The sequence below is a fragment of the Maylandia zebra genome, linkage group LG18 (assembly GCF_041146795.1).
Source record: "Maylandia zebra isolate NMK-2024a linkage group LG18, Mzebra_GT3a, whole genome shotgun sequence".
Classification (NCBI taxonomy): domain Eukaryota; kingdom Metazoa; phylum Chordata; class Actinopteri; order Cichliformes; family Cichlidae; genus Maylandia; species Maylandia zebra.
This window is the reverse complement of record NC_135184.1, coordinates 8,848,705-8,863,135: the sequence shown is the minus strand read 5'-3', so window position 1 is coordinate 8,863,135 and position 14,431 is coordinate 8,848,705. Positions and strand designations below refer to the sequence as shown.

Here is a 14,431-nt window from a genome sequence, read left to right as displayed (position 1 = left end):
TGAAAAGTAAGATGTTTAATCACTGGAAAGAAAGAAAAAAAAACAGGAAAAAAAAAACCAGAATCCGCTGACAAAGAAAAGAAAGCTCATAAATCTCATAAGCCTGTTTAAAGTCCTAATCAAATCACTACAGATCTAGCATATAATATTCTTTTAAATATATATATATGTATATATTTCTTATATTTTAGCTGAAGAGTATTTCCATAGGCGCAATGCTTCGATTCAAATTGAGTCTAGAATCAGAAACTGTCCAGTCCATCTAGTTCAGAGAGAGATAGGAAGCTATTCTCAACAAATATTTCTCTGATATGATGAATATGAAGGCATTTAAAATCTTAAATAACAGAGAGCGCCTTAGAGGTCTTTGATCTTGAAAAGTCTCAGTTTTTTAAGAAAATGTTGCATTTTTCAATGATGCAGTAAACTGCCGGGACCACAAAATTTTACAGCGTGAAACAGTAAACACAGGTACTAATAACATTAAAGACGAGTCTGTGCTGAGTTATTAAATGTGATTAGCAAAATATGCGTTTAACCACACTTTCATATTAAAAAAAAGTTTCATAAGAAAGCTCTAATGGGCATTTCAGACCTGGAATTTTTACTGTTTCCCAGCATAAAGAACAAATGATAAGACACGTGAAATTAACCCAAATGCATGTTTATTGAAGTCAACAACTGAACTGTTATTTTAACAAAAGTAACCCCGAAAAACAAATACTTTATGAACGTAACAGCCAACAGATGCAAAACCCACCACTGCATGCGGTTGGGCCTCACCTTGATGACATCATCAGCCATAGTACAAATTAACATACATGACAGCACTACTCCCATGTGATATGGATATTTATTCAAAAGGAAGACTTGTCATTCAAAATAATAATGATAAGAACAAAGACATTGTCTGAGTTACTGAAATAAGAACATTTTTGTGAATGCAACACACATGAGAGTAAATCTGAAGTTTGTCTGGGTCAATTATTACACGCTTCACACTCATACACAAACACACACACACACACACACACACACACACACACACACATATGTACAAATACACCATAGTAACAGACATCAAGCCTGCTGTGCATATCCAAATGTGTGTGTGGATGTGTTTGTATCCAAAGTGTATGTGCAAAGTATGTAGCTCGTAAGAGTATCTGGTAAAAGGCAACACTATATACATGAAATTAATTAAAAATCGTTGTTGAAACAATAACATATGCAAAAAACTAAATGTCTAACCTTCAAGTTTTGGAACATCTAAATTCAAGGAAAGAAAAAAAGATATCAATTGAAATGAAAACAATGAGATTATGCACAACTTTAATGAAACATAATTTAAAAATTAATTGGCTTATTCTACAAAATGAAAAGAGATGGGCGGCAGCTAGTGTGCGGCTGCCTGAAGAGGAGGTGGCGCGTCTGGTGGAAGGGCAGGACAGCTCGTACCGACCGAGGAGGGAGAAGAAAAGCTGTTGTTTGCTGGCATCTGGTGACAGTCAATCATTACTGCACTGATGCACTGAAATGCAATTAGACGTGAGTGCAAATCTCAGTCCAACACTATACCCCTACGTGGTTTTGATAAGGGCATAACGAGTCCTTTGCCAGTTGCTTCACTGCTTTTCTGCTGTGTTGAGGCGGTGCAGACGGATTTCACTGGGACATGTTTGCAGATCAGAGAAAAGCAGGGAGGTCAGCCGGTTAGGCCGCCGCTTCTCGTCTCAGGAGACGAACTTGTCATCGCTGCTCATCTGCAACACTATCTACACTTTCCAACCATTTCTCATGCAAGCTACATGCTAGCAGACTAACTAAGACAAAGGACAGGACAATAAATTACAGGCAAATACAGGTCCATTAGTTTTTAAAAGACACTACACTTTGGTGAGTATGAGTCAGATATTCCTTTCTCCATTCACAGAGCAGAACTAGACTGAGGTTAAATACAAGTCAATGGTAACATCTTCAAAGTGGACAACAATCTCTGTGAGACAGAGCCAATCCTCTGATCTGCAGGCATGATAGCAGTGAAATGATAGCAGAAGAGTGTTGTAGAGCAAACATCAGATAAACAGTGCAAGCTCAAACACACAGAATCCAAGCACTGTTTAACCCGGGTTCGCTACTACATCACCAGTCACTAAATAGTCTCACCAAGAGCTCTCGGCAGAAAAAAAGAACAACAGCTGACCCTGCTTCAGGTCGCATTACCCTTTGTAGAATAGCTAGCTTATAGACATACTACTTGCTCACAAAGAAGAAAGCTAGGTAGCGGTTAACAACAACACGGGGAAAGGAATGCAAAATCACATTCCCTGAACATTCCCATAAAATGTGTACAAAAACTATCAAAGACATAACTGTCTATAGGTAGACTGACAACAACAGCAAGTGGATTCCTCTCCAAACACTCCCAAACAGTGCTTCGAAGAGCCATCAGCACACGCCAGCAAAGCTATAGACGCTACTTCTACTGTACGTCTATGTGAACTCGTGGATGAGAGACCAGGAAGGAGAATCAGACATCAATCAGAGATGGAGTGGGGGAGACGAGTGATGAGAAGAGGGGACATGGGGTGAAGGTGGATCAGGACGCAGACGGGATGATTGATTAAAGAATGCAAGAAATGGACGGGCAGAGCAGAGGGGGAAAAAAAGAGAAGAGGACATTTAAGTTACTAAATGACTTTCTTCAGTGTTAGTGCCGCCCAGACTCGGCACCCTGCCCACCAAACCAAAGCTTGGCATGTGTACAGTCTAGAGCCCAGAGCCTCTTAGTTAGATTGCAATCAATTTCAATGACCGGGCCAAGTGGAGCTTTCAGTGCTAAGGCGAACTTCCAACCTTAATAAAACACTGTGCATTTATGGGAACCTTTTGCTAAGCTGGTAAATGATTCCTGCTTGCAATAACACACATACACACACACACACACACACACACACACACACACACACACACAAAAAACAAACAGTAACAGAAAGGTTTTTTGCCGGGAAGTTTGTCATAATGCATGTAGCCAGTCCTATTTGGCCCTGTAGTGGAAAAGCAAGCAAGCATTTTCACCTCTGAAAGCAGCAAATGTGCCAACCTCTTAGAGGAAGTCATGATGTCACTACTCAATGAATTTAGCGCCAGGTGGCCTCGCCAAGACAAGCAGTCTGCTGCAGAGAGAAAAACGGCGAAGGTGAACCGTGGGATCAGCGGGGCCAGCTGGAAGGAAAGCCACAGTGGTCCACAAGTACAAACACTGGGCAGCAGAATTCAAGATAAACTCCACCACCAACTTGTCGCCGTTCAAAGCTCTCGACCGAAGGTGTGCTGCTGATTAGCATTTAGGAGCAGAGAGCCGACAAAGCAGGGAGAAACTCCATTCATCAGCGAAAAAAGGAACTAAGTACATAAACATTGTTGAAAACCTGAACATCAAAATCAAAATACAAGTTAGGAATTCGATTCATGGACTCCTGGGCTGACAAACTGACAAACACTGTAAAAATGTTAACACTGACAGTAACATACTGAGACACTGACGAGAGAAAATCCCTCACGAGTCCCCAAGAGATCAAAGAAAAATAGAAAAAAAGATCAAAGAAAATCAGAATATACAAATATTTGCAGTTAATGTTAGTCTTCATCGCAACATCATTGTTGTTATGTTTCTATTTTTTACCCAGATATTGATATTTCGACTCTGCATTTCCACGCATGTAATAAAAACAGGCAGGCTTTTTTTTGAGTATATAAGTATATACTGTAATGCAGTAACAGACTGTATGAGTTACAGGAGAGGGGGGGTGGAGAGAGAAAGAGAAGGGGGATAGAAGGAGAGACAGAAGGCAGAAACAGGACAGAGAGAGTGTATTTACAGCACACCAAACATTTTCTGTCAAGTAAAAAGAATGCTATATAATTCTATATATATATATATTTATATATGTATACTGGAGCCCCTGGGCTTTGTAGCACAAGGTGGGAATGCTGTTTTTGCATGGGTGTTGCATGTTTTTGTGGCGTTGCATTGTGGAAAACTCGATGGCTCGTACCGGGGTTTGCGAGGACGTAGGAAGAGGTTTGATGGCATAAAAAGATTAAACCGTGAGAGAGGGAGATTATGTTTGTCAGTAATAATTTGCTTTAGATGGATTTCTCTGTCACGAGGAGGCTTATAGAGGGATTCTGCCTTGTTAGATGTAGAGAATGAGGAGGAAAAAAAAGTGAATAGACAGACCTGGTTTGGATTAAATGTTGAGAAGACAGGTTTGAGAAGTGGAATATCAGCTCGACATGTTGGAATGTGACTTACAATTTTGATTTTTCACGGCGCTGACAGTTCAAAATAGGCTACGATGCTTGTGTGACAATGTGTTAATGTGTCAGAATTCGGATGCGTGTTAGTAGGAGGCTCCCGTTTGTTATTCTGAGCATCTATGAGCATTCACGTCTGTGTGAAAACAGATTCACCCCTTAACTGACACAAGTATGTTGCATGTTCGTGTGTGTGTTTGAGTGTAACATTAGTTCATCCATATGTCAGTGCAAAATCTCACTTCCCTGTATCAATGCAAAGAGGGTAGTACCAGCTGAAGCTCAACTCAGCCCAGAGTCCTTTCCCCCCATTCCCATCCCAATCATCCCTCCAACAGAGTGAAGAACTGAAGCATCGTGAAAAAAAATCGAAGTTTCCTTTCCTTCACTCTTCCCCTCTCCTCCAATCCACGTCCTCCAACTTTTTCTCCGCCTCCTCCCGCTTCTTTCCTCCACCACTCTGTTCTCTATCTAGATAAAGTACTCTTTCTTGTCCTCTGCTCCGGAGTGACCTCCTTCTGCGTTGATGATGGCTGTGTCGGCATCCGGGGCATCATCTGAGCCCTTGGCCTCGTGGGTCAGATACGTTCCTGTGGCAGGAGAGAGAAAAATTTGGAGAAGTAAGATTAAATAAGGCAGCGAAAGTGCAACATTGTAACTGTAAAAATTAACCAGACAAAGACCAGCAGAAAATAAACCATTGCAGTTTGCTACACAGTGTGTTGCTAGCTAAAGGTCCAGCTGCTTTATTTAAACCTTACATGCAAGTTCTCGTGTTTTTAAATCATCCATCCATCCATCCATTCACTTCCGCTTATCCTTTTCAGGGTCGCGGGGGGCGCTGGAGCCTATCCCAGCTGTCATAGGGCGAGAGGCGGGGTACACCCTGGACAGGTCGCCAGTCTGTCGCAGGGCTAACACACAGAGACAGACAACCATTCGCACTCACTTTCACTTGCACATTCACACCTAGTGGCAATTTGGATTATCCAATTAACCTATCCCCACAAGTTGCATGTCTTTGGACGGTGGGAGGAAACCGGAGTACCAGGAGGGAACCCACGCAAACACGGGGAGAACATGCAAACTCCACACAGAAAGACCCCGGCCTGATGGTGGAATTGAACTCAGGACCTTCTTGCTGTGTGGCAACAGTGCTAACCACCGTGCCACCGTGCTGCCGTTTTTAAATCAGATCATGAAATTATGTTTTTTCATATTGTGAAATGTGCTGCTAAACAAACTGAGGCAGACTAACTGTGCTATTATAAGGCTGCATGAAAATACTCTGCAGGTTAGTGCAGGATAAACAGGTGAGCTTGCTGTACTGTGATGGATTAAAGTAAAGTGTGTGACTGGTGCACAGTGGCTGTGGTTTCATGGCCAGAGTTAGGTTACATCAAGTGTAGCAGAGATTAATATGGATTTTTGCTGATGATGCTGAGATCCATTGACTGAACTCTATCTTCATACCAACTTTATACCATCTAGAAAAAAGAGTGTACTGACAGTGTAGATGGAAATCAGCCAGAACAACTCATGAAACATCTGCTGACACCTGGTTCAATTCAGGTGTGCAAATGACAAAGAGCAGCAGGTCAGCTGATCACAGCCTGCACACTAAGAAAATCTACGAGAGCTCTCGATAGAAATTATTGTGAGTTATATTCTTTTCCCCACAGTGAGCCATTGCAACCAATTTTAGGTTTCCCCACCTGCTGAATTCCACTTTAACCCCTGACTGTACACATTTTTCTGTTTAGAGGCAGACACCCTCTGCAATGTAGGCAACAGAAAATAGATATGTATTTTTTTTTATCTTCCTTCTTTTTCTTCAGATTCAAGCTGAGTATAATTAGAATAACAAAAAGTATGCATTCCCATCTAGCCATTCATTTTATCATTATGTTAATATAGCACAAGGTTCAGTTAACTTTGCACAAAAATAGAAACATCCTTGTTACTTTCTTACTTTGAGTACATTTCAGAGCCTGCTATTTTGCTTTTACATTAGTAAAGAAGTTAAATCAGTACTTCAACTTTTACTGGAGTAATTATTAACAGCAGTATTTCTACTTAAGTACAGAACGTCTTCATGCCAAATATCTCTAGGGAAGAGACAAACCCCAAGTTGCTCTCTGATGCCTCCATCGCAGCATGAATGTGTATAAATGTTAGCTAGAAAGCAGAGAAAAAGTGATTGTGTGAATGGGTAAGAATGGGTGAATGCTCAGGTAGAGCAGAGAAGCGCTATTTAAGAACCAGTTTATTACTATTACCGTTTTAATATGATGTTGGTGCCTGTTTTAAAATAATGTTAGGTCATCATAAGTCTGTTGAATCAAAGGTAGTTAGGTAAATAACCCCATCACCTATAAGGCTTTTACTTCTTACACAAATTTAAATGTAAAGGTCTGAGTGTTATTAGCTTTTTATTGCATGTACTGGTAGTTTACGTCTAATGAATAGGATAACTAGCATTGTGCCCACTATACTCATCACAAATTAGAAACCATATCCATTTGCTGACAAACAATTGCCTGAAACAGTCAGAGGTAATTGGTAGTGAAGGGAAACGGACATCATTCCTAGTAGATCTGGCACTTGTAAACAACAGCCAGCAGGCAGTCGCTTTCAATATTCTACCAGCTTGAAGCACCTGACTCAGGGATTGAATCTGGTTGAGTGGTGGTGGAGTTTGTTTTAATCAACCACCCCACCTGGGTACTGAAACAGGTCTTTATTGCCTCTGAACTTTGCATTACAGTATTTACTGTTTCCGTCCTAAAATTGGACTGAACGCATTATTTTAAATTCCAAATAAAAGTTGGTGATGTAACGAAAAGAAAAGGCTGGTGACACATCGCCGATGACAGGCAGTCTAATTTAAAAAGGGGGGTTATGTGAACCAAAATGTTTTAAAAAGAAATAAACATTCTCTTTGTGTGAGTCATTCATCTTCTTATTCTGATTTGAGCATAAATAAATTCATTAATTCCAAGTTTTAAGCTTATAACTCACATATACTGTAGGTGTAACTGCATTTGCATTTCTTTGTGTTCCTTCATTTGTATGCATATTTGCAGGTGCGAGATCCAGTCTTGGAGCTCATGTATCCATATTTATGCAAGTGTATCTCTGTGTATACTCGTGCACGCATGAATGAGTGTGCGTCCGTGTGTTCATGAGTCCGTGTTTGTGGGAGGCAGTGACCTTTGTGTCTGATGAGGTATCTGCCGAGGACGATGAGGAGGCAAAGCAAGATAAAGACGATGACAGCCACTACCCCTCCGATCACGGCGTGGTCCACCCCCGAAGTCGTCGACATGGCTGTGGGGTCTTAAGAAAAGGTCGAGCAGTGTGGAAGAAAGAAGAAGAAAGGGGGGAAGGGGAAAAAAAGAGAAGGCATGATAAAGAAAAAGAGAAAAAAAAGCAAGAGAAAATGAGGTAGAAGCAGCGAGAAATAAGGGGAGAGCATGACAGAGAGACAGAGATTGAGAACAGAGGGGGAGACGAGGGGGTGGAGGAATATTGGTGGAAACGGATGATGAAAGGCGGTAGAAATAAAGAGAGTGAGAGAGAGAATAATGGGGAGAGTGACAGAGAGAATACAGAGCGAAATGACAAGAACAGGGGAGCAGAGAAGACTTGTCAATATATAAAACCCACTGAGGCAAAGTTTCAGAAGACAAAGACAGGGATGTGAAAAAGCCAGGCGAAAGAAAGAAGGCCACTGAGTCACCTTAAAAATTGTTTGCAGTCTACAAACCAAGTACCAATCACTTCGTGGGAACCTTGCGGGAACACACACAGACTCTTGATGTTGGCTGAAATCCTGACCCCTTCAGCCGTGGTGATTTCACTGTGACTGATTGATTTTATGCTCCTCTTTGAATTAAAATGTTCGGTCTTGAGAAATCCAAGGCAATGCACCAAACTGTACCAGAGTCCCAAACCTCCAGGGGCTCCCAAAGCCCCAGATTCTGCTTTTAGGATGATTTGAATAAGTATACATTTATCTAGCAGATTCATTCAATCACGGAGGATTTAGAATGAATATGTTTCATATACTCTAGCACATTTCAGAACTTCTTGTTGTTAATTTTAAATCATTGACATTCCATCAAACAAGTAATGAGTAAGAGTTCTTCATAACTTACTACAGTTTAAAATGATTGTCATGTATTGCAGGATAGTAACACTTAGCTTTTTAATGATTTAAAAGCTGTATTATGAATATATGTTTAAAAAAATATATACAAGTTGAAATTGCAGTGCAACCAGAAAATGCAGCAGATAATTTATTTGTTGCATCTTTTGAAGTTTATGATTCTTCAGTTTAGTTTTAATCCAGTACTTTGTGCAGTATTTGCCTCTGTATTTCCTTTTTTTCCCTCCTGTGTCAAGTTTATTCTTATGTCTGTGTTTCCCTGTTTAGTTGTTTTTACCCATTTAGTGTTTTGCTCTGCTAGCTAGTTGTGTCTTGTATTTAGTTTTATTCCCTCCGTGAGTGTTTTATATTGTCTGCACCCGCGTCTTGTTTCTGTCCAGCTGTGTCTAATCCCCATCAGCCCTCATTGTGAGCTAATATAATCCTATCATTCCTTTGTCCAGTGTCACAGAGTCCGTTTACCCTCCCAGTCTGTTTTCTGCCAGTCTGTTATTCCTGCTTCCTTCTGGATTTCTGTTACTTTGATCATGAACTTTATTGCTGGACTGAGTATTTTCATTTTACTTTTTCTGTGTCTACATATCGGTATCTGAATCCTGAGTTTCCTTCTCTCCACAGGAGTTTGCAAGCTCTGCAGACTCATTACACATAAATAGATTTCCCTAACCATTATGTGTAGTTATCTATGAGTCCTTACTAAGATAATATGACACAACAGTTTAAAAATAATCTTGTTTTTTATTGATTGCTTATGCTCTACACGACTCTGCTTGGATCAGCTTGTTGTTGTGTTTGTGGTGTTCCAAACAAATGCTGCCACCAGGGAAGTTGCAGGCCACCTTCAGATAGACAAACTATGCAACATCAACACCTAGAGATGAAGGCTGCTTCTCACGTCTCTTCTTTATTTTGTTAATCTTCATTTATTGGCCGTTATAACAGCTGACACCATCAAATCAGCAAATAGCTCAGCCAAGTCATGCTGTACATGACATAAAAGAAGTGTCATAAAAATACAGGAAAGGCCTAACGGTAGCACTTTAGGATAATGTCACACTATTAAGCATTTGCAAGATATTATAAAGGTATTAGCAAGTGCTTAATTCATCATTCATATAACATTACTCCTCGTTAGTATGCCATTTATAAACACAAATATGTTTGTCCATCTGTTACACCAGTAACACCTATCATTGCTACTACATAACAGCTAGTAACAATGATAATCATGATCATAGTCATAAGTATTTATCTGTATTTTTTAAACGTCAAACTAAGGAGGAGTAATGCTATATAAATGATGGATTAAGCGCGTGCTAACGCCATAATAATGTTCATAATTATAAAAGTGCTAACAACTTAACAAAAATTTCATTTATGTAGCGTCTACACTTCAACACAATTATTTCAGAACAGTTTTTCATTTTTCTTTTTTTCTTGACTTGGGTAAGTTTCTGAATAATGTTCAGTTGACTTTAAGAGAAGACATCCTTTTCTCTTCTTTAAAGTGTTTTTTTTTTCTGTTTGTTTGTTTGTTATGTTTTGAAGAGATGAAGGTTTTTCAGCCAACAACAGAAAATTTTGAGTTCCTCTTGTTGCCTCAAATCAGCCACTTAATCAACTTACTCTTCAGAAGAGAAAGCGATCTAAGTGGAAATAACACAATACATCAATCATTTCGCCTGGCTTTTTAGAACTGATCAGACACTGGGTGTTCATTATTTGAAAGTCACTTAGGCAGGAACAACTGAAATGCAGCGTGTCTTATACCAAAAAACACAAAAAACACACCTTAAAAAGATATTAGAGGAATAAAAAGGAACGATTTTGGAGAGGCTGTTTTTTTACCTGGCAATCAGCAAGTTAAAACAATGTGGAGGACAAGCTATTTTTCTTTACACTCAATTGGATTGCAGAACAGAGACACTAAAGCACAGCAATAGCTACTGTCAACCAGAAATAAAACTGAAAGTGAACATGGAAGAAAAGAACATTTTACAACCAGCTGGGTCACCAAAGGATGTAGTGAAGGGCCTTTTTGTAGGAGAAATATATTTCAGCCAATTGGAGACGTGAAGGGCCTGACAGTGGTGAACCAGAGGCCAGCTCTAGACAAGAGAATGGGAGAAAAGAGGAAAAGGGGAAAGCGGAGGGTAGGACTCTGTACGTCGATCAGAATAACACACAAACACAGAGAGTCGGGCACACACTCTGGTTGGCCAGCGTGGAGGTGAGAGAGGGGCATGCTGACGAGGCGACACTGAGAATGAGCCCATAAATCCTGCTGTCAGCATCAAAGGAAAGCAGACAAGACCCAAGAACACCTCGAAGCCTGACCCCCCTCCCTCCTTGGTACGCGCACATACACACACACACAGAGAGAAACACACACAGAGGAAGTGGAACACTGTGTAAATGACTTGTACCACTTAAGGGGTCATGCTAGTCTGTGTGTCTTTGGGAGATAGAAGTGAGTGTGGATGTGAGTGTGTGCAGCACGTGGGAATGGTGGGTACTTGTGTCTGGAGCCAGTCTGTGTATGTATGGGCAACAACAAAGCATTATGTGGGCAGAGTATAAAATATTCATCCCTCTACTCACAAGTTCAAAGTGTCGCCAGACTACTTTTTCCCCCCAGAATCACAGACAGTCAAAAACAAAACTACAAAGAGTCAGGCGGACAGACAGGTGGACGAAAAGTTGGAACGACAGAAAACAAAAAGACCACAGGTGACTGGTGGAAAAGTTATACCTGTAATGTTGCGTGCTTCATCTTCAGAAGTGGATGGGTGGATGGATTGTTGAATGTATGGATGGAGGGAGGGATGGTTGGTGGTTAGGTAAGTGGAGGAATGTTTGTTAAGGAAGAGATTTGGGGTTCAGGATAATCAACGGGAGGAAAGAGGAAGACAAGAAAAAAATGTGAAACAGCTGTGACACAGCCAAACAAATGCCATTTTTTCCTTTATGGAGTGCTCCGTCATTTCCTTTGTTGCCACGCTTTTTTCTGTGTTTGCGTGTGTGCGCGCATGTAACACAAGGTCAGAATATTTTTGACTGCTACACAATTCAAGATCAATTTTTGGTACAGCGGGAAAACATAAGAAAGCTTCGTTTTGGATTTTCTCGGTTATATTAAGATTCTCGCATCTCTTTGCTTACAGGTGTGTGTGCGTAAGTGTGTAACTGGTTTTACCTGTGAAAGTGTTAACTCCATTCAGCTGGACTGAAACTGGGGGCGTAAGGGAGGAGGCAGGGGATGAGTAGGCGGGAGTGGCAGTGATGCTAGAAGAGCTGGTGGAAGGAGGAGTTGGGGATGAAGTGGGGTGGGGGGAAGAGGAGTCTGGAGAGAATGGCAGGTTGGGGAAGAGAGCGTTGGAGAGGGTCATGGTGGAGGATTCAGAGATGGTGGTTGACACATCAGTTGATGAAGGGGAGGAGTTTGAGGAAGAGGAGGTGGTGAAGGGGTCAGTAGTGGAAAAGGGGTCAGAGTAAATGGAATCAGAGCCAGAGCCGAAGAAGCTGTCGGTAGGAGAGGAAGATGGGAGGGAGGAAGAGGGGGTGAAAGATGAAGAACCAAGTGAGGGAACTGTGACTTTTGGGGAGTCTGGGTCCATGGGATCTTTGAGGAGGTCGAGAAAAAAAATGAAGCGCAGCAGGAGAAAAAAACGGGTGAGCAAAGCGCAAAAACGACCACGAATTGAATGAACGGGTCACATAATAGCAAAGGGAGAGAAGCGCAAGAAATGAACGAAAGCGGTTGGATGGTTGTGGTCAGGCGCGGTTGGATGAGAAAAAAACAAAAAGAAAAAACAAAGACAGGAGGAAAGAAACAAAAGAAAATCAGAAGAGAAAAAAGATGGAAGTACAAGCAAAGCCACAACAAACAAAAGAAGGAATAAAAAAACGTGATGAAGAAAGAAAACATCCCAGAGTCCCTCTCCTTCCTCTTTCTGTCACCACACATCCCTTTTTTCCCTCTTTTTGCTTTTTCTCCTTACCTTGCACCAAGAGTGTGTACTCCCCCTCGCTGCTTCCAATGCCGTTGTCAGCGTGGCACACGTAGACGCCATTATCTGATTTGTTGAGCATCGAGAAATGCAGGACAGCACCATCAGGTTTGGCCTGTAAGGGGAGCCCTCCATCTTTCTTGTCCCATGTGTAGATAGTGGGCCTGGCAGACAGAGAGAATGAGAGACCTCAGCTGAAACATATACAGTCTGAACAATCAAAAGATTCTACAGTGATGAGAGAGGGGAGCTGTGACAAGTGCTTCAGGAGAAAGAAAAAAAGGTTGAGCGAGACAGGCGAAAAGAAGGAAGGGTCAAAGGAGCGGGGAAACTGGGAGGAATAAAGACAGAAAAAGAAAAGATAAAAGCAGGAGAGCAGAGCAGAGGAGACACGAGGAGAAACAGGAGGAGAAAAAAGGAGGGATAGGGAAGTTGTTGCAGGAGACAGCAAAGTAGATGAATAAAAAAGAAAGATGGAAAAAATAATGGCACGGCTTGAAGAAGAAAGGCGCTTAAAAGCGACAGAAAGAGAAGAAGACAACAGAGTGAAGATCAGCATTTCAAATCAGGCTGCGCTAAAAAATCCATTCTGCATAACAGATTGTGAACGAGAGAGATAGCGAGACGAGCTTTGATAAAAGAATCAATTATGTAAATGTGCAAGTCCTTAAGCACTGTACAGTAATTAGGATGACGGGGAGTCTGAATCGGGCACAGACCTGAATATACTGGACTGATTAATCACTCTTGGAAATGTGAAAAAACTCCTAGCGACACCTAAAGGTGCGATCCGTAACTTCACGGCTTTGGCCAGGTTGGCATTCGTACGCTAACTGTAAATGGCAGGAATAATGAGCCTCTTTGAATAAGCTACTTCAAACCAGTATTTAAAACCTAGCTGGATGAGTCGCAGCTGTAAAGGAGTAACTCTGTTGGTCTTTGCTGCTGGGTAAAATTCTCCAAATGGCTGAAAGCTAATGAAAAACACAATCTGCTCCCTTGACACTTCCTGCGGAGATAACGCTTGGAAAGACCAAGTGTCAAAGTTTCGAGTATGCTTCATTTTAGGCAAAGAAATCCTAACAACCCTGAAGGGAAAGCCTTTCAGTGCCCCGAGGCAAATAAAAGATGATTATTCAACCATAAAATGTTTAAAAATCAGCATGTCGTTTCAGTGCATTGTGTGGTTACCTGCAATAAAATGTAATCTTCTGTTGTTTTACACCGCTTCCAAATGCTTGATAATGTGCAATTAACCGAACAATTAACTCCACATTTACAGGCTGTGACTCGTGTAGTAATATTAAACATAATGCTCGATATACGTTTACGTACAGCGGGGCAGCTTAAGTGGAGAAAGCGGATTGGTGAGATCACGATAATGATCTGATAATTCCCAGCATGCAGGTCTAAACTATGCGCTTTATTCTTGGCTGTGAGCCCCGCTTAGGTGGAAAGTTTTCAATTAGCACACATGCATTAGTAAACACTGTACAAAAGTCATGATACGCTTGAAGACATTCCTTATTGCAATTATGGGTACTTTGGAGCTGCATACGCCTCCCTCTCCCAGTTGTAATCATTATCACTGAGAAGAATGAGCTTTTGGGTATTTCTGCTAAATTATTAATATAAGATTTGTTAAATTAAGCTAATTTATAAAATCTTTGTAATTCAAGAGTTATTTCAACCGAACATATCATGTCAACAGATAATGGTATTTTTACAATTAGAGATTATAAATGGATAAGCCTTGTGATTTTTTTTATGTTGTTTTTATTTTTGATTAAATCCCAGAGACTACACTGTTACTCTCGCTCTTTCCAACCCACTCTGTGGCGCTCAGTCCCAAGGTCACTGTTTCCTGCAGAATATAGACAGCCTTGAAGCTGCTCTAATTACCTTTTTTGTATTAACAATGGGTGAAATG

The 14,431-nt window shown here is 41.0% G+C and overlaps 1 protein-coding gene across 5 annotated transcripts in view; it reads right to left on the bottom strand.

Annotated features, from left to right (window-relative positions):
- Positions 1–648: 648 nt before the first annotated feature.
- The window catches only part of cadm3 (cell adhesion molecule 3), a 114,692-nt gene continuing 100,909 nt past the window's right edge, over positions 649–14,431 (bottom strand). For 2 of the 5 annotated variants that reach the window (XM_014413461.4, XM_014413463.3), the window contains exons 8-12: positions 12,493–12,665; positions 11,688–12,113; positions 11,244–11,264; positions 7,534–7,659; positions 649–4,910 (exon numbers count right to left, since the gene is read on the bottom strand). In XM_014413461.4, coding sequence (XP_014268947.1) covers positions 4,792–4,910; positions 7,534–7,659; positions 11,244–11,264; positions 11,688–12,113; positions 12,493–12,665 — 865 coding nt within the window. In that variant the 3' untranslated portion in view covers positions 649–4,791. The remainder of the gene's footprint in view (positions 4,911–7,533; positions 7,660–11,243; positions 11,265–11,687; positions 12,114–12,492; positions 12,666–14,431) is intronic. The other 3 variants (XM_076877214.1, XM_004555159.5, XM_076877215.1) reach the window with 3 other exon arrangements.